This window comes from Odocoileus virginianus, chromosome 5 (genome assembly GCF_023699985.2).
Source record: "Odocoileus virginianus isolate 20LAN1187 ecotype Illinois chromosome 5, Ovbor_1.2, whole genome shotgun sequence".
NCBI classification, from domain to species: domain Eukaryota; kingdom Metazoa; phylum Chordata; class Mammalia; order Artiodactyla; family Cervidae; genus Odocoileus; species Odocoileus virginianus.
In genome coordinates this window covers 12,727,016-12,747,311 of record NC_069678.1, presented here as the reverse complement: position 1 = coordinate 12,747,311, position 20,296 = coordinate 12,727,016, and the positions used below count along the sequence as shown (strand labels likewise).

Below are 20,296 nucleotides of genomic sequence, written 5' to 3'. Positions count from 1 at the left end.
CGGGGACACTGCCGGAGGCGGAGGATTATACAAACACAACAACCGTATTCCTTTTTTTGGCGAGAAGGCAAAAGAAGCTTGAAACTCAGGGACTCGATAAAAACGTTTAGTTACACTTTTTAGAGAATTCGTACAGTGCAACAGTGAATGTTTGCCGTTAATATTATTCACAGGAGTCCACTTTATCAAATGTTAACTGTATCTGCATTTTTATTCCCCTGTCCTTCAATACTCCCATCAGGTTTCCCCATCTTGCCCAGTCTCCCAGAAGTTCCTTCCAATTTTGGCTGCAGACCAATACATCAAACACTCCAATTGGTCCGATCCATGGTCCTGGGAAAATGGAAGGCCACAGTTCCATCTCCACCAAGACATATTTTAACCAAACCCAATACCAGTCTCTGAAATATTAGATGGAAAAGTAAGGGGCCATGGGTCCCTTTTAGTATATATGCACATCATCTTTTAAAACACCCGCGCGCACGTGTGTATGTGTGTGAGAGAGAGAGAGAACAGGAAACAGGTAAGACTGAAATACTTTACAAGAAAACAAAACAGAAGAAAAAGTGTTGAGGAGTCTGGGACGGAGAAACAACCTAAGAGAAGAGAAGCAGGAGGCTACCTCTTGTCCATGATACCTTACCCACTTTGCAATGGTGGGGAAGGACTGAATCTAAGTCTCTGGGAAGGGGAAGGCATGGAGCTGAGAAAATCAACCTCCAAAGGTCTCAACAGAATGAGTTTAAAGAGAAAGAAGGGACCCCTGGCTTCTCTTACCTTCGTGGTTCTTAGGGTGAAGGAGTGACTTGAGACAGGAAGATTCAGAACGAGGTGCAGACCCAACCCTTTAGATGACCATTTGTGAATAGAAACTGGAGGACTCTTGACAAAGTCGAAGAAGGGACAAACAATGAAATGAAAAAGAAAATAACCTTCAAAGATATGAGCACAAGATGGGAAGTGGTGGTAAAGGTAGAGAATTCAGATTCTGGTCTAGCCCTGGGGGATAGACTGTGGGGCAGCCATAAGAAATATCAAGGCTTCAGGTAGCTAGCACCTTTCAAATTGGCACCGTGGCCTCTCCCAGGGGGTGGGACCAAATAAGAAAGTGTGAGGGTCATACAAATCAGATGTTTCAAGCAGAAGTGTGGGTTTGATATGCCTTCTTCTCATTCCGTTTGCTGCACCTTTCCTCACCTGCCACACTGACTTGGTAGAGGAGGTTTGTGTTGTGGGGGGAAGGATGAGGCAGGAAAGAAGCACTCATCACCTAGCTCCTGAGAGCTTCAACAGGTAATCTCGGCAGTATCAGGCTGGTAAATGCAGTGGTCCTGGTATTGAGCGACTTCCCAACCCGCCCTTTACCCTCCTTCAAGCATCGCTCCAGAGGGTACCATGACCAGGAGGTCTCCTTACATCAGGGAGAAGAAAAACACAAACAGTTCCACATCACAGAGATTCCCATTGTGAGACAACATCTGTTTCTGTGAGTCCAAGTGATTGTGTGTGTGTGTGTGTGTGTGTGTGTGTGAGAGAGAGAGAGAGTGATGACTGCCTGGGGTTAAGAGGCTCCACTACCCTCTGCTAGGTTTGGCTCAGCTGGTCAAGGGAGATGCGCTAGGGCACACATATCTTTCTGTCACTTTCCAAACCAACTACTCTCTCAACCAGACTTATCAGGGTAGTGTTCCAAGTCCAGTGTGTCCCAAACAGTCTGATTTACTTAGAGCTGTGCCCACCACTGTAGTCATCTGGGCCAGGGGAAAACAGCAGCTTGTTTGTCCTGGGGCTGCTGGGACTGGAGGGGCTGGGAGGGATAGGGAACTGGGATTGAGGGAAAGCTACATTACATTTTTCACCTGTCTGAGGAAGGGGTGGGCTCTGACTGCAGGATTGTTGCTTTAGCAGGACTTAGACAGTAGCCTGGTTCACAGAAAAATATACACACAAAATAAAGTATCAACATTTCTCCCCAACCTAATAACTCTCCAAAGAGAGGACACATGCTCTGGAGAACCAGAGGTTTTTGCTGCTCCTACTTCCTGTGTAAAAGTGCCTGGCACCTTGTCCCCAGTGGCAGAGAAAAGCAGAGTAGTCTGGTGGGCAGCTCAGTCCCAAAAGGAAAATAAGCAAACCTAAGAGATGAAGGGCTGATGGCAGCTGCTTGGAATTCAGACTGAAAGCCCAATAAGAAGAACTAGCGGTAGTAACCAAGTTCTATGTACAGCTCTTCTCAGGATCTCAGGGCCACAGATGGAGGGACGGAGAAGGCAGAGAGGGTCAGCAGGGGATCGATGGAGTAGGATTGGCGGGTAGAGTGGATTTCCTTAGGGCTGGACTGAGTACCTGGACTGAGTGAGGAAGCCCAGCTTGGCAAGAAAATTTAAAAATAATGAGGATGGGGGATCCAGGCGTGGAGACTCTTCAGCAAGAGTAGTTCAAAGTCTCTGTCCCTGTCCCAGACAGGCCACCTGGCCCACAGCAGGACTAGGTATGCGGTGGGGGCACTTGGAGAGGGTACTCGCCTCTCCTCTCTGCCCCTGACCCAGAGTAGTGTAGAAAGCAGCAGGCTTCTCTCCCCATCGCTGGTTACCAGTGTCTCGAGTCCACCAGCTCAGGTCGGAGGCTGAGCTTCTTGAGGCTCTCATAGCCCACCACAATGACAATGGTGGAGGGCGTGGCTGAGATGATTCTGGCCGACAGGCCTTTCATGAGCCCCCAAGGCCCCTCTTCTGCCATCAGCTGTCGGAAGGTCAGGATGATGGAGTTCTTGCCCTCAACCTGGAAAAGTCAACACAGTGGAGGATCACAGTCTGCAAAGTCCCTATACCCAGTCTCTCCTAAAAGTGGAAAGAATTAGACTTGGGAGTCAGAGGGCTGGACTCTGCTTCAGCGGGACAGTTCAGCACAGTGAATGAGTGTGGCCTCTGGTGCCACAATGCCTGGTATGAATCCTGCCCCCTAATTTACTAACAGCATAATCTCAGGCAATTTCCTTAGCACTTTGCATCCCAGTTTCCTCAAATATATAATAATAATGATAGTACCTACACCATATCGTTGTCTTATGCAGTAAGCAAAAGAATTCTTATAAATGCTGAGAACAGTGCCAGGCAGACTGTAAATATTCAATAAATGTTAGCTTCATTAATATTATTACATAAACTACACAGTGATGAGTCTGGACCAGGTTCTCCTCTCTGGTCTCAGGGAGGCTGGATTAAATCACCTCCAAGGACTCTGCAGACATTTTGATTCTGATCATCTCAATTCCTCTGAACCCACATGGCTAGAGTCCTCCCCTCCATCCCGGCCACCTCCCACCCTGTGACCTGTCTTCCCTATCGTACCAGAAGCCTGGCTAAGGCAAGAATCTTTTCTCTCTTCTTTCCTAATACTCTTGCCCTCTTCTCCATACCTACAACCAAACAACACATTTAAAGACCACCCCACTCAGACCCACAGCCAAAGCAGGACAGACACACTCCTTGTTATACCTTTCCCTATTCCCAAGGCGGTCCCATCTTTGACTAAGAACATCTCCCCATTCCTCTCTGCCTCCTTTAGCACCTGCTTCCACATTCCCTCACTCTGTTCTTCCTCTGACCACTCGTGCTCCTCTCATCCTCCACTCATCTACAGACACGTCAAGGGCTTTTTTAGCTATGGCCCTGGTCCTCATGTGCACTTTGTCTCTTCCAGCTCGGGAACGCCTCAAAGTAGGTGTTGTTTAGTTGCCAAGCCATACAGTAGGGAGCTGCTCTTTCCCTTGATTCTCCTCATGGAACAAGGCTAGGAGAGAATAGGATGGAACGTGTGCACTTTATTATCTGTAAACCGATCAGATACCATTCATTTCAAAATGTATGGGTCAGAAAAAAATAAAAATAAAAAAATAAAATGTATGGGTCATAGTGGGGACAATCTTTCCTAGAGATAAATATACAACTGACCCTTGAACAACATGGGTTTTAACAGTGTGAGTCCACTTATATGCAGTATTTTTTTTTCAGCAGTAACAGAACTAATAAAAATTAAAAATAAATAAAAAATAAAATAACCGGGAAGATTTTACCATTGCTTTTTAACCTCTATGTATTGTATATCTTGAAACATATCAAGATATAATCTTGTTTCTCTAAAGTATATACTTGGTTAATTTAAGAATTTCATGCTTATACTAACATTAAATTTTAAAGAGATTATTTAGCTTCTCTGGAAATAAATCAAAATTTTACATAGGTAGCAGAGTTATTACATAAAAAATTGAATTTAGGGAATTCCCTGGCTGTCCAAAAGATCATGGCATCCAGTTCCATCACTTCATGGCAAATAGTTGGAGAAACAGTGGAAACAATGGCAGACTTAATTTTTTTGGGCTGCAAAATCATTGCAGATGATGACTGCAGTCATGAAATTAAAAGACACTTACTCCTTGGAAGAAAAGTTATGACCAACCAAGACAGCATATTAAAAAGCAGAGAAATTACTTTGCCAACAAAGGTCCGTCTAGTCAAGGCTATGGTTTTTCCAGCAGTCATGTATGGATGTGAGAACTGGACTATAAAGAAAGCTGGACTATAAAGAACTGGACTATAAAGAAAGCTGAGTGCTGAAGAATTGATGCTTTTGAACTGTGGTGTTGGAGAAGACTCTTGAGAATACCTTGGACTGCAAGGAGATCCAACCAGTCCATCCTAAAGGAAATCAGTCCTGAATATTCACTGGAAGGACTGATGTTGAAGCTGAAACTCCAATCCTTGGGCCACCTGATGCGAAGAGCTGACATTTTGAAAAGACCTTGATGCCAGGAAAGATTGAAGGAGGGAGGAGAAGGGGACGACAGAGGATGAGATGGTTGATGGTATCATAGACTCAATGGACATGAGTTTGAGTAAGCTTCAGGAGCTGGTGATGGACAGGGAGGCCTGGCGTGCTGCAGTCCATGGGGTTGCAAGGAGTCAGACATCACTGAGCAACTGAACTGAACTGACTGAACTGGCTGTCCAATGGTTAAAACTCCTCGCTTCCACTGCAGTGGGCATGGGTTTGATCCCCAGATGGGGAACTAAGGTCCCACATGCCACATGGGGTGGCTAAGAAAAACTGAATTTAAAACTGAACTGCCTGCTTATATTACCCGCAATGTAATTAAATGTCTTCATGACTGTAACCGATACCAAAATGATTAAGTAAAATTCATTTTTATTTATACTTAAAAAAAAAACACCGCCTCCCCTCAAAATGCTGCAGTACTATACAATCTGTGGATGAGGAACCATGGATTTAAAGGGCCAAGTTACACTCTGATTTTCAACTAGGCAGAGTGTTGGCTTTCCTAAACTACATGTTGTTCAAGGTTCAATTGTACCTAGATTTACCAATCACCCCCGTCCTAACATCCTGGTATCAGAGAAGCTGACTTCACCTCTCACTTGCTAAGGTTATCATCCTTCCCTCTCCTCCCTCATTCTCGGGCTTCCCTAGCAGCTCAGAGGGTAAGAACCTGCCTGCCAATGCAGGAGATGTTGGAGCCACTGGCTGGATCCCTGGGTCAGGAAGATCCCCTGGAGGAGAAAAATGGCAACCCACTCCAGTATTCTTGCCTGGAGAATCCCATGGAGAGAAGATCCGGGTGAGTTAAGGTCCGTGGGTTACAAATTAGACATGACTGACTGCACGTGTGTGCACGCATGCACACACACACACACACTCCACCTAAAGCTTTATAGAGCAAAATGTATCATTTGTATATTATATATCATTTAGATTCAATTTCTTTGGCCTCTGGATTGTGAAATTGTCCCTGAGCTGACTAAAGAGAGGGTCTATAATTTCTGGACAGCACCACCAAGGCCTTTGTCTGTATTTGTGCTGAGTCCACACAGAACCATCTGTGAAAACTGTTCAAGAACAGTCACTCACTGTAGAGAGCTCATAGCCAAGTGGAAAAGCCAGAGACTTGTGAAATAAACTAAAACATGTTTCCAGTATCTACAAACCTGCGAGGTAAGGAAAAGGTGGTTGACATGCTACGCTACGGCTTCTCTGGTGGCTCAGACGGTAATCTAACAGGACAAGAGCCTAGAAGAAGCAGTGAGGATTCCTGGGGGCATGGGCAAGGAAAAGAGGCATGCAAGGTGGTAGACAGGGTGACAGAAACATCTGAGGTGGTTCAAAGTGCTCAGCTGGTTTCTGTAGATGGTGAGTCATAACCACAAGGAAAGGTTTCTCATGGCTTATCTGGCAGCTGGGGAGAGAAGACTGGTCTTACCTGTACTCGGGTTCGGATCACATCCATGGGATTGGTGAGGATGGAAGCAGTGGCTGCAGCCAGAGGCCCCGAGATGGCTTGAAAGACAATGTGAGGGCACTCCTTTGGGCAGAGGGACGAGAGCTGCTCTGGAATCGAGGGAAAGACAGTGCCTCAAGATGTGAGGTACCAGCCCACATGCCCCATGCTGCTTCTACCAGTTGGCCCAACGATGACAAAATTTCCATCCTTAGCCTCCTTAGACCCTGTAACTTCCATCCTGTCTTTTCTTTTCTTTACGTCCATCAGAACCAACAAAAATTTATAAATCTCAGGCCCCTTCCAGAGGTCAATCTGAACAGGACAAAAATTCCTCTGGAGAAGGGGATTTCAAAATCCCTTTGCTTGCTGACTCCTTTCATCTGCTGGACAGAAATCCTTCCTGATATAAAACTCTTATGCCGATACTCTACTTCCCCCAACTCACAGGCTAAAAAAGCACACGCTACATATTTTCTTATATGTGCACTGGATAACTGGTAAAATACATTAAAAATTGGTAACACTGATTGTCTTCAAGGAAGGGAGCTGGGTGACTATAGTAGAGGAGTGTTTTCACTGCATACCTTTTCCTACCGTTTGAATTCCAAACCATGTGAATATTTTTTAAAATAAAATCAATTACAATTAAAAGAGAAAATCATATCCTACAGTGAAAACTTTTCTTCAGCCTTTATCAAGGAAGAAAAATTCATTTTTCAAAATGGTGATGAAGCAGATGAAATAACACCTGATTCACCCAACCCCACTGTCGCTGGGAAGTTCACCTGCAATTGAATTCTTTCGCTTTTCCCCTCTCTGGAGGTGAGAGATGAGAGTCTGTTCATTTATTCAACAAAGACTCACCGAGTGACTACCATGAGCCAGCCAGCTTGGGTTCTAAGGACATAACACTGAAGAAGAGCCTCAAGCCAGCATCTGAGGAGACTACAGGGAAGTCACAAGGGTGACTGAGACTCCCCCTAACTGGCCATCCTTCTCAACGCTCCATGAAGAGTGTGATGTCACCTGTCCCCACTTATCTCAGCAACTTCATTTCTCTTTCATTGTACATTAATGAGAAAAGTAAAGTTGCTGTCAATGCTTGCCACTGGGGAGCCTGCCTCCAGCTGCTCCTGGGACAGACCTGCCCCGGGAAGGGCCACCCAGATCCCCAGATCTCCTGAAGGGTGAGATCAGAGGTCCAAATTTTTGTCTAGTTAAACTGGGATATGTATAGGAATATTAAAATGTATCAGATTAACAATATTATAACAACATATTACAATATATAACAATAACAATATATAATATTACATTATATCATATAACAATATAACAATACAACAATAATATTACAACATAGAACAATATAACAATCTTACAATATTGAGGAAGAAAGTGACAATAGAAGGAAAAAGAACTTTTACCTCACCAAACAAAGCTAATTTAAGTAGTGTGTATTGACAAAACCCACTACAATATTGTGAGGTAATTAGCCTCCAACTAATTTAAAAAAAAAAAAAAAGTAGTGTGTATTTCAGGGTGTTTTTTTTTTCCAACTTTTATAAATCCAAATTGTAATGTTTAAAAAAAAAAGCTTCAAATCCCTGCCCTTATGAAATTTACACTCTAGTGGGGGAAAACAGACAATAAATAAAAAAAATATATATCAGGAGGTGAGGTATGCTAAAATATACTTTTATTTGTATATTTTATATACATATAAAAATATGTATGTTTTTAGGTATAGATAAAAATAAAGCAGGAAAAGGAGATAAGAATGCCAAGGGTAGAAAGTGAAGTTTAAGCAAAGAGTTAAAGAAGAGTGCAAGCCTTATCAATCTGTGGAAAGAACTTTCCCAGCAGAGGTAGCATCCTGTGCAAAGGCCCTGAGGCATGAGTGTGCCTGAGATCTTCGAGGGGCAGCGAGGCCAGTATGTCCGGATGACTGAGGGGAGAAAGAGCAGATGAGGTCTGAGAGCAAGTCATTTAGGGCCTTGAAGCCACTGCAGGGACTTTGGCGTTGACTCTGAGTGAGACTGAGTGTCAAATAGATCTGTCATCTCTAAGGACCCCTCTCAGTTTTCCCTCTACAATTCAGTCACCATAACACCTTTAAGAATTATTTTCTGGGGCGGGGAGGGGGTGCATTATAGAGGTAGGGGATTAAAAGGTACAAGCTATTGGGTGTAAAATAGCTACAGGGATATATTATATAACACAGGGAATATAACAAATATTTTATAATAACTACAAATGGAGTATAACCTTTAGAAATTGTGAGTCACTATATTGTACCCCTGTAATTTATACAATATTACATATTAACTATCAGTTTCAGTTCAGTCACTCTGTTGCGTCCGACTCTTTGCGATCCCACGGACTCTTTGCGACCCCATGGACTACAGTACACCAGGCCTCCCTGTCCATCACCAACTCCTGGAGTCTACTCAAACTCATGTCCACTGAGTCGGTGATGCCATCCAACCACCTCATCCTCTGTAATCCCCTTCTCCTCCCAGCCTCAATCTTTCCCAGCATCAGGGTCTTTCCCAATGAGTCAGTTCTTCACATCAGGTGGCCAAAGTATTGGAGTTTTAGCTTCAGCATCAGTCCTTCCAACAAATATTAACTATACTTCACATTAAAAATAATAACTTTTTTCTCATGCTCCTAGTTTTGGTAATTTACGGGCAGGCAAATAAAGATTAGAGAACAAGTAGGAGGGTAGAGGTTGGCAGGGCAGAAGTGAAGGCTTCCAAGACCCAGCAGCATGACAGAATTCCCTAAGCCCTACCAGAATCAGCCCCTGATTCTAATCGCTTTCTTCCCCAGGGTCAGCATACAAACAGAAACAAAGTGAACTGGCACTTGTGCCTCAAGGGTGTCTTGCTCTCCAGAGAAGAAAACATTTCACAAGCATTAGAAGGTAGCATCTGGACTGCCACTGAAAGCTTCCTTGGGCCTGTCTGCATCGGCATCCAAGCCAACAAGCTGCAGTGGGATTCAGATTCCAATTCTAATCACTCACATATGCCATTTTCCTGGGGTTTAGGAAGAGGATGAAAAAACAAAGGCAAGAGGGTGGGAGAAAGAGTCCCAAGTCTTTCCTTCTCTGTTATTCACTCAACAAATGTTTACTGGGCATCTATTGTCTGCAAAGCAGAAGATAAACCTAGGCTGACTTGGTTTAAGTCCTTCCTGGCTAAATGACTTTGGGCAAGTAATATAAACGAGTATTTATTTAATATTTACTATATGCCAGCCACTGTGAAAGCACTAGGCATAAAATAGAAAAATGGGCAGAGAAGTAACTTCATGGAACTTACAGTCTAATTAAGGAGCTGCGTGGGAGCTAGGGCTAAAACAATTGCAAATTATGATAAGTGCTCTAAAGGAGAGGTGCTGAAAAAGAAAACAGGAAGCGCCCTCTTTCCAGTTGGGTAAAGGTAGCATGTATGCTGATGCCTAAGGCGTGAGAAGGACCCAGCCACATAAAGAAAATGGGGAAGGGTACTGCAGGCAGAAAGAACAGTATCTGCAAAGGCTAGGAGGTGACAACAGAGCTTGATGTATCTCAGGAACTGAGCGAAGGGCAGTGAGGATGGACCAGAGAGAGAAAGGGGAGAGGAGCACGAGACGGAGGTGGAGAAGGAGACAGGGACCAGGTCACATAGACCTGTGTTGACTGTGAGAAGCATTAGATTTTATTCTAAATACCCATAAGGAAGCATTGGTAAATTTTAGCAAAACGGAATGACAAGAACCAATCTACTTGCTCAAGAAATATTTACTGAACACTTACAATTCATCAGACCCTGAGACACAGTGTCACAAAGCCTGGCACACAGTGAGGGCTCAATAAATGTCAGTGGGGACAAGGAAGAGGCAGGGGCCACACGCCATGTGCGAAGCCGCAGTCTCAGTGATCTGTAGAATAACCTGGCCACTGACACCTGAAAGTAAGTCAGAAGAAAAAGTCTGGGATGAAAAATGTCATAGTTGAGTAAAATTTCAGATGTGTGCACATGCCTTCAAGTTGAAAGGTCCAACAGTCAGAATATCTGTCCAGAGCTCTGGACAGGTTAGCTTGGGAAAAGAAATAGAAATTTTGGACATATTAGAAAAGGACAACCCTAATTATAGATGAAGTCAAATGAGGAGACAGGGGTGAACATAGACTCCAGAGAAAATTTTTCCTAGGATCTTTCTCTAACATTAAGATTAGCAGCATCTGTTCCTAAATAATCTGATACAAAGGGTCAAGGTGGAGTCCAGGTATTTGAATTTTACCAAATACTCTAGATGAAAGACTGTTAAAACAAAAGAAAGAGACAAAGTTACCAAAAAAAAGTACTTAGAAAAATAACAGGATCAGAAAAGTATGATGCAATAGAAACCAAGTGATTATAAGTTAGGAAGTCATTGCAAAACTTGCTCAGAAAAATTCCAGGCGGTATGGAACAGAATGCCTACTGCCAAAGCTTAGGAGCCAGTGGCAGGGACAGGCTAGGCTGCAAGTACAGAGCGAGGCTGCAAGTACAGGTTACCCTGACTGGAGTAGAGAGTTGCCCAACGCTGTGGATGTTTCAGGACAGCAAGCACACACAGGTCCTGCTCTTGGCAATGTGCTTTGCCCTTTCAGAAGGAAATCTGGTGGTATGTTTATTAAGACCCTCAAAAATGTCAACTCTTGGGACTTCCCTGGAGGTCCAGTGGTTAAGATGCTGTGCTTCCAATGCAGGGGGTACAGGTCTAAAACCCCATATGCTGCATGGCCATTTAAAAAAAAAAAATGCTATCTCTTGACCCGATAATACCATTTCTAAGAAATACTTGTGAACAAAAAATACAGGATTAGAGAGCTTCAAGATTGTATTACATCTTGAACTTAAATTTAAAAATACTCAGGAAAGGCATCCAACTCAAAAGCTCACTATCACCATTGACTTCATCTTTAAATCCCATGGATTTTGTCCCTCTCCACCCATTCTCTGCCAATATTCCACAAACCTTAGTTGATCCTGATGCATGGAAAACATACTCAATGTTCTACAGCCACAGATTTTACTTGTCTGATTCCCTCCACTCTAATATTAGCTCTCTGAAAGCAAGAACCATGTCTTATTCATCTCTGAATCCTCTTGAATTCAAATGTTTGCTGTATGAATTCTCCCGTTAAATCACCCATTCAAACATGCCTGGGGCAATAGCATCTGTCTCATTAGTAACCCATCCTCCACCCTCACCCTCCTAGTTCCTGCTTACCTGCATAGAAGTGGTAGAAGGGCCACCAGACAGCACTGTTTGGGATGTAAGTAAGCAGTGAAGCGACGTAGCCTCGGTAGAAGCCACGAAGTCCATCAGCCCGCAGGATCTGCCTGATGATGTCCTTGGTTTGGCCAAAGGCAACTACCCCTTGTCCCTCTGGATTCCCTCGCACTTGGAAGCGGCCCATTTTCTCACCCTTGCGCTGCATCATCAGATGCTGGGAGACCACATCAATGGGCACCGTGATGCTCTGGGCCACGAGAGAGGCCGAGCCACCGGCCACCAGTGATTTGACTGTGTTGCTCTGGCTGTAGTCAGCTACGAACTTCCGGGTGAGTTCGTAAGTGGTGACATAGCACTGGCCAGATATGAGGGTGAAGGTGTTGACCAGGAACCCCCGGTAGAGACCAGTCACACCATCCGCCCGTAGGATCTTGATGAAGGCGTCAAAGGTCCCATGGTAGAGGCTCCTGCCTTTCTGAACCTGCAACCGAGTGCGGATGAGGGTGAATGGGTAGACGCTGACGCGGATCATCATTGTCATCGCCACACCGAACACATAGAACTTCTTCTTGTCCAGGTGTTCCCACTCGATGATCTGGATGTTACGTTTGTCCTCCATTGTGCCTGGAGACCGGGGGACTGGAGTAGGATGGAAGGAATATGAAGGAGATCAGAATTCACACTTTCTCCTCTTGGCTAGGCTCTGAAACCCTATTCTCAGGCTTCATCTCCTGGGGTACTCACCTCCCCAAAGCTTAGACTTCAACTAATCTGGCTCTGCCAACCCCTGCCTGATTCTTCCTTCACAGATCAAGATAGTGCCGCCCCTGCCTCCGTCCACATTCAGGACCCCTCTTGTGAAAGCTGTTTCTCACCTCAGGGACTCCCCTGCCCCCAGTCCCACCTCAGCTCCCTACTCCCAGCTTACTGGCATCGTCTACGCCCTCTGCCTCTGCCCAGGCCCTGGTGTCACGGCCATTCTCTTTTTCCTTCTCTAGCTCACCCAGACAGCTCAGGATGCCGTGGACAAACCAACCACGTGACAGGAGGCAAGACCTTTAGGTGGGCTACTGGGATGTCCCTAAGTGACACGCCAGAGGCTCCTAAGACCTAAAGGGAAGCGCTCCATTTCTGATGCTCCTAGGCCTACTGAGAAGGCAAGGCTTTCAGCCTTCAGCCACTGAGCCTCAGCAGACTACCTCTTTTAGCACCATTTACCAGCTGACTCACCTTACTTTATTTCTGGTTTCCTGTGTTGGCCCCTCTGAGCTTCCCTGACCCACACTCACTGCACTTACATTTTCTCCAGTCTGCATTAGAAGAAAATGTGAGGAAGAAAGCAAATAGGGCTTTCACTCCACAGCCGCCACCTCCTAACTCCCTCCCCTTTAATGAAAGAAATTAGGAAGTCAGGAACAAGTCAAAGGTCAGAGTCCTCTTTGGTTATTAGATAACTCACTCAGAGAAAGAAATGAACCATCTGAGAGCTAAGTAGTTTCCCTGAAGAGTCTTGAGAACTACAGTGTAGAGAACATGCTTGGCCCCTTGATCCCCAAGCACATAAATAAGAACCTCAGCCCTAGTTAATGAAGGGAGATTCAAGTGACAGAGAAGACAGAGAGACTCTGCCTTTGATAAACTCAGGCTCTTCAAAGAGACACAGTATCCCTCTGGGGAATGGACATAAGAAACAGAGATAAAGTAACCAGGGCAAATTAACATACATGTGGCCATCATGTGTATCCAAAGAGTAAAGTTTCAAACAAAACAAATAAGCTTACAACTGTAATAACTATATAAAATCAGGAGTTTTCAACTTAAGAAATGTCAAATGAGAGCACATCATATACTGGACATAGCCACAGTGACAATGTAATGTGCTCCTGTGTAGGATACTGGACATTTGCAGCCAGAAGGAGAAAGTGGAAAGTTAAATTCAGGAAGTGAGAAGTCAGGGGCTCCCCAAACTTTAAGAGAAATCCCTAAGGTCTGGGAAAGGAGGTGGCAGCATCAAAAGGACAACTCTAGAGAGCTAAGATGTTCTACATGAGCAGTCCCAGCGCCAGTGCCTTGACAAATCTCATGTCAAGTGTATAACCAGAGCTTATCCTCAACCACTTTTCCCAACCAAAGGTCCCAACCAGCCTAAGTAGCTTCTTGGTTTACCATACAAGTCTGTGGAGAAGCAAGGTTAGCATTTGGAATTCCCTGAGCTGGACTGTATCACTTTCATTAAAATACGAGATACCTGCAGTATAAACTCAGTACATGTGAGCTGAAGGGAAAAACCTCAGCTTCAAGGTGAGACATGCATGAGGCACATGTAACCAAGATAGGCTTCCTGGAGGAGGACAAAGCAGGTGAATGGAGAAATACATGTGGACAGTGGAAGGGAAAGAAAAATGGCTGAAACAACTGAGCTAGCCAGAACAGAATTGAGGTCATGGGGAATGAACTAGAGGTTGAGTTCTAGGAGGAGAACTTTAGGAACACTGATGTGCCACTTGCTGAGGGCCCTTCTTCCAGTCTCAGCCTACGACACCCACCAAGTCCAGTGGAGCAATCTTCTCCTTTGAGGCCCTTCAAAAGAAGGGGATCACTGTATCATTGAAAAACTAAGTGGGTGCTTGTCATCCAGGGTCCCAAGGTCATGTGTCCGTTTCTACTGAGAGAGGAGGGAAGAGAGATACTAGGATTCACTGAATACATATTACCTCATGTAATCCTTACAACTTAACCTGTGTACAGTTAGACAATTCTGCTAAATGAGAAAGCTGAGGTACAAACAGTTTAAAAGAAACAGGCCTAAGGTCACACAGTTGTTCAGTGGTGGAGGCAGGATAGGAGCCAAGTTTACTCCTCTGTTCCATCAGCCCTCTGCCCCATGGGAGCTGAGGAGTTCCAGCACAAATCATCTCTGTTCCGTCTAAAGCTAAGTCTTTCCAACCCTGGGAGGCAGAATTAATGCCCTCACAACTGCCAGTCACGCAAGGGTTAAGCATAAGCTCCTGGCCGTGCAGACGCCCAGGGATTTCTCTCAGCTCTGTTCCAGAGAAACCAAGAGCTGCCTCTGCTTTCCCAGCGTGTTTGTGGAAGGATGGAGCAGAGTGGCTGGGCGGGCCTGATGTCGTCACAGGACAAATACAGCAGGGCTCAAGCAGGAGAGCTTTCTGCCCGGCTCATGAATAGTGCGTGACAGGCAGAGCGACAAAGGACTCTGTCCCAGAACCTGGTTTTGAGGCCACCATCTCAGCTTATGAAAGTGAATGACAGAGTACCAACATCTTCTGATTACAGCAGCACTCAGTGCCTCACTTCCCCACTTTCCTCCATCTCCATCTCTCACATGTGCCAGTCTAGTTTAAATTCCCAGAAAGAAGGAAGGACTCTCCATGGCCAAAGCAGGAAGCTTCCACCATTGCCATGAGGACCAAGGAAGCCACTATGGGCCAGGCCGCAGAGGGCTGAGCCTCTACACTTGAAGGTGAAGGCACTGTGTCTACTCTCCCTACCCCTTTGAAGGGTAGGGCTGCTCCTAAAAGTTGGGATCTCAACCTGTTCTTTGTTCTATAACCTCCCAACTTCATGCAGAAGTATCAAAACCAGTTCCCTCTGTCTCTCCCTCAGGAAAATCCTTCTTGCAGATACCTGTGCGCTCACTTCCTGCAGCCTTCCAACTCAATCAGTCCAGCTTCTTTTGTGACTCTTTCCCAGACCCTCATTTGTGTGGATGTGTACATGCTCAGTTGCATCCGACTCTTTGTGACCCTACGGACTGTAGCCTGCCAGGCTCCTCTGTCATGAGATTTTTCAGGCAAGAACACTGGAGTGGTTGCCATGCCCTCCTCCAGGGGATCTTCCCAACCCAGGGATCGAACCTGCGTCTCTTACGTCTCCAGCATTGGGAGGCGGGTTCTTTTACCACTGCATCACATGGCTCCAATTATGAACTGTCTTCAATCTTTTAACATAGCTTAGACACGAAGGTTAAAAGTGCTTCATGTGGAGACCCACCAAATGACCCAGGATGTCCTGAAGTCATTAAATGAGATGTCAGAGGCAGAGGCCTCACTGATGAGCCTATCAGAGGAAAGGGACAAACTGGCCCAGGCAGGCATACTCCCTCTCCACTTCACTCTTCCTGTACCAGAAAAACTACACCAGACTTCACTAGGATCTCAGAGAAGATTCTGGTTCAGGACAACACAGAGGCACCTGGAACGTAAGGTCATCCGATGGAAAGAACACTAGTGGTCAGGAGATCCACGTTTGAGTTCCACTACCGTGACTTTCTAGTAGGATTGGAACCAAATCCCTTCTTTTGAGGAAATTCAGTTTCCTCATCTCTGAAATGGGGCTAATAAAGCCTGCCATAGCTATACAACAGTTTGGGGCAACTCACCTAAGCTAGTATGTGTGAAAGCACTTTGTAAACAACAAAATACTTCTATTATTGCAGAAAGCTCTGCTGGACAGTGCCCCTCTAAATCTCTGCTACTCAGAGTGCGGCACAGACCAGCAGCATGGGCATCACCTGGGAGTTTGTAAGAAACACAGAATTTCAGGATGCTCCACAGACCTGCTGAGTAAAAGCCAACATTTTCACAGGCTCTCTGGGTGATTAATACATATATCAGAGTTTGGAAAGTACTGCCTTAAATGTTAAGGACTGTCAGTGTTATGACAATGGTAACAACTACTCCAGGAATCCAGGATCATTATGACTAGGTTAGGAGCCCTCTGACTCCAACCTGACTGGTCACCAGGACTGGGCTCAATGATGTCTACTAGACTCATTCAGATCTTATCAGTCAACAACCCCCACCAAATTAAATCAACACCTACAACTTCTGACAAGTCATCTGTGGGGTTTGGTTCCCACTTCTGTGCTGGAATCAAGATCTTTGCTTCCTCCTCTGTTCTTACTGCATCTGCCCAAAGGCTCTGTATCCTGGGAGCTATCTACCACATGAATGTGAATATATTTCCATGCCTGCCCATCAGTCTTAATGAATATTCATTTCCTTAGGGAAGTTCCCTGGCATGCCTCCAACCTCTCCCTCCAAGACAATCTCCGCTCTGGGACATGAAGAGATTCCCACCCAGCCTTCCTTTGGTCTTTCATAGGCTCCCATGTGATGCTTCATGGCAGACACCACATGACAATCCTCTTCACCTACTCCACATGACACACGCTTTAAGCTGCTTCTGTCCTGGCCCCCGAACTGCCGCCTCTGGATCCTCGGACTTGTCCCTAGCCATGCCTCTCGCCACGCTTCTTTCGTTGTCAGCGAACCTCATGCTTCTCCGACAGAAAGAGATGACTAGTTGGAATAGTCCCTCATTCCCCAAACTGCGTGGCGGGCTCCCATTGAACTGCAGCCGGGCACTGCAGACACCCGCTGCCTCCTTGACAGGTCCAGCTCCTCGGAGACCTCAGTTCTCAGGCACCCCATGCAGGTGGTTTCTTACCTTCTCAGATCAGGGTGGTTCCGCCGCGTCTGAGGTGAACTCCAAATGCGGCCCTCTAGGCTGCAGGTCCCATTTTATCCTCTGTTTCTGGCGACTGATGGCCTCCGGTCGCATCTTCCTCCATCTCGACCGGGCTCCCGGTACTGACGGAACCGGAAATTGGGACCTTGTCACTCCCTCCCCTTGAAGGGGCGGAGATGAACAGTGCCAATTCCACCAATGGCGTTCTGAATCTTTAGCCTCTCCCCCCCGCCCCCGCAGCAAGAGTGGAAGTTCCTGGCAGCCATCTTTAATTCGGGCAGAGGCCACGCCTTCACTAGCTCGGACATGCCCTCAGCTGTACAGCGCATGCGTTTTCTTTCCACTTGGTGGAAATTGAGTCCGCCGGCACTTCTTGAGTATCTTGTTCTAATTGGGTCACCTTGTGTTTCGATGCTATTGGAATCCTTAAATTCAAAGCTATTCTGTTATTTTTCTCATCTGTTGAGCCAAAACAGGCTAATGTGCTGAGCAGGAAGGACTAAGTTTAGACAACCAATTTTAACGTTTGAAAACTCAAAGAATTGCAGAAATAGAGGACATCCTGGAGGTGGAGTAGTCTCTCCCAGCTCTAAAACAATTTGCCTATACATGGATTTAAAAGAAGAGGCAGAACCCTTTAAATAAGAGACTGGGAGGTGGGGTATGGGGTGGAAAATAGATTCATTTCAAAATAGATATTTCTACACCGCCACAAAAAGACAACCCAATTCTTTACATGGGTAAAGGACTTGAATAGACATTTCGCTAAAGAAGGTGGCCAAAAAGCACAGGAAAAGATGCTTAGTGTCATTAGGGGAAAACAAATCAACAAGATCCCACTTCACATCCACTTGGATGGCTAAAATTAAAACAAACAAGCAAACAAGAACCTGGAAAGTAAGGAGTGTTAGCAAGGATGTGGAGAAACTGGAACCTTCAGACATTGCTGGTGGAAATGTAAAGTGTTTTAGCTGGTGTGAAAACAGTTTGATTGTTCCTCAGTAGGAACAATTAATTATCTAAATTAATCTATGACCAAACAATTTCACTCCGAATAAGTATCTGAAAGAGTTGAAAACAGATGTTCAAACAAAAACTTGTACACAAATGTTCACAGCAGCACTATTCCAATAGCCCCAAAGTAGAAACAAGGGTTCCTTGTCCATCTGTACAATGGGATATAAGTTATTTAAAATAAAATATGGATACATACTACAATGTGGATGAGAATTTTGAAACCATTATGCTAAATGAAATAAAGCAGACACAACAGTCACATATTTTGCAATTCTATTTAGATGAGATATGCAGAATACACAAATGTGTATAGACAGAAAGCAGGTAACCGAGTTAGTGGTTCCCAGGAACTGGAGGGAAGAGGAATGGGAGTGACTGTTTAATTAATACAGAGTTTCTGTTTGGAGTGATGAAAGTGTTCTGGACCTAGATAGTGGTGATGATTATACAACATTGTGAATGGCTAAATGTCGGCAGTAGTAAATTTTATGTTGTACGTACTTTATACTTTATTAGGTGGCACTAGTGGTAAAGAACCCACCTGCCAATGGGCTTCCCTGGTGACTCAGAGGGTAAAGATTATGCCTGCAATGTGGGAGACCTGGGTTCAATCCCTGGGTTGGGAAGATCCTCTGGAGGAGGGCATGGCAACACACCTCAGTATTCTTGCCCGGAGAATCCCATGGACAGAGGAGCCTAGTAGGCTACAATCCTTAGGATTGCAGAGTCAGGCCTGACTAAAATGACTTAGCACGCAGGCACAAAGAATTTGATAGTTCTAGGAAAGATCCCTCCTGAACACCAGATTTGTATTGACAACTGCCACAAAATATCTAATGGGCATTTCAAACTTAATGTGGAAGTTAGTCTTATGTCTGTCTGGCTAGCACTATGAAAGTGAAAGTGAATGTTCCTCAATCATGTCCAGCTCTTTGCCACCTCATGAACTGGTCCATGGAATTCTCCAGGCAAGAATATTGGAGTGGGTACCTTTCCCTTCTCCAGGGGATCTTCCCAAACCAGAGATTGAACCTAGGTCTCCTGCATTGCGGGCGGATTCTTCCCTGAGCTATCAGGGAAGCCCGGGACTATAATACTTAGTTACTCACTAATAGATGTTGCTGTGAAGGTGTTTTGTAAGTGTGATTGACGTCCACAATCAGTTGACTTCAAGTAATGATTACCTTGATAATGTGGATGGGCCTCACCCAGTCAGGCAAAAGTGTTGCCTTTGGAGCCACACTGAGGTTTCTCTGGGAAGAAATTCTGTATCAGGACTTCAGCATGGTGGGGGTATGTAAAATGAATAAACAGCAAGGATGTACTGGATAGCACAGGGAACCATATTCAATACCCTATAATGAAATACAAAGTAATGCCCTATGGTGAAAAAGAATCTGAAAAAGAATATTTATATATATATAGCTTAATCATTTTGCTGTACTCCTGAAACAACACACCATTGTCAATTAACTACATTTCATTTTTTTAAAGGTTAAAAATATTAAATAAAGACTGCAGCATCAACACCAGTGTTCATAGCAGCACAATTGATAATAATCAAGACATGGATACAACCTAAATGTCCATCAACAGATAATGGCTGAAGAAGATGGGGTATACAAACAATAAATGCCAGAGAAGAGGTAGAGGAAAGGGAACCCTATTGCACTGTTGGTGGGAATGTAAACTGATACAGCCACTATGATGAACAGTATGGAGATTCCCTTAAAAACTAAACTACCATATGACCCAGCAATCCCACTACTGGGCATAAACCCTAAGAAAACCACAATTCAAAAAACATGTACTCCAATGTTCATTGAAGCATCACTTACAGTATCCAGGACATGGAAGCAGCCTAGGTGTTCATCAACAGATGAATGGATAAAGAAAATGTGCCTGTGTGTGTGTGTGTGTGTGTGTGTGTAAAATAGAAGAGAATATTACTCAGCCATAAAAAGGAACAAATTTGAGTCAGTTACAGTGAGGTGGACGAACCTAAGACTGTTGAACAGAGTGAAGTAAGTCAGAAAGGGAAAAACAAATGTTGTGTATTAACACATATGTATGGAATCTAGAAAAATAGCACTGATGAATGTATGTTCAGGGAAGGAATGGAGATGCAAACATAGAGAACGGACCTGTGGACACAGTGGGGGAAGGAGAGGGAAGGTAAAACTGAGAAAGTAGCATTCACACACACACACACACACA

The 20,296-nt window shown here is 44.8% G+C and overlaps 1 protein-coding gene across 6 annotated transcripts; it reads right to left on the bottom strand.

The window, feature by feature from the left end:
• Positions 1-90: 90 nt before the first annotated feature.
• SLC25A44 (solute carrier family 25 member 44) lies at positions 91-17,199 on the bottom strand. 6 transcript variants are annotated; one of them, XM_020912475.2, is made up of 4 exons: positions 17,042-17,199; positions 11,564-12,208; positions 6,275-6,402; positions 91-2,781 (listed from the first exon to the last, which is right to left on the bottom strand). In XM_020912475.2, the coding sequence occupies exons 2-4, from the start codon at positions 12,186-12,188 to the stop codon at positions 2,590-2,592; spliced, it is 945 nt and encodes a 314-aa protein (XP_020768134.1). In that variant the 5' UTR covers positions 12,189-12,208; positions 17,042-17,199; the 3' UTR covers positions 91-2,589. The 6 variants fall into 6 exon arrangements, with proteins under 6 accessions (XP_020768134.1, XP_070323601.1, XP_020768135.1 ...); XM_070467500.1 differs by lacking the exon at positions 17,042-17,199 and adding an exon at positions 12,868-12,943; XM_020912476.2 differs by lacking the exon at positions 17,042-17,199 and adding an exon at positions 12,800-12,885.
• Between the last annotated feature and the right edge of the window lie 3,097 nt (positions 17,200-20,296).

Excerpts from the sequence above, each read along its gene's own strand:
- SLC25A44 (XM_020912475.2), bottom strand. The coding sequence starts at position 12,188 with ATGGAGGACAAACGTAACATCCAGATCATCGAGTGGGAACACCTGGAC. Across the intron at positions 6,403-11,563 it reads CTTCTACCACTTCTATGCAG|AGCAGCTCTCGTCCCTCTGC; the intron begins GTAAGCAGGAAC and ends CCTCGATTCCAG. Across the intron at positions 2,782-6,274 it reads TGATCCGAACCCGAGTACAG|GTTGAGGGCAAGAACTCCAT; the intron begins GTAAGACCAGTC and ends TGACTTTTCCAG.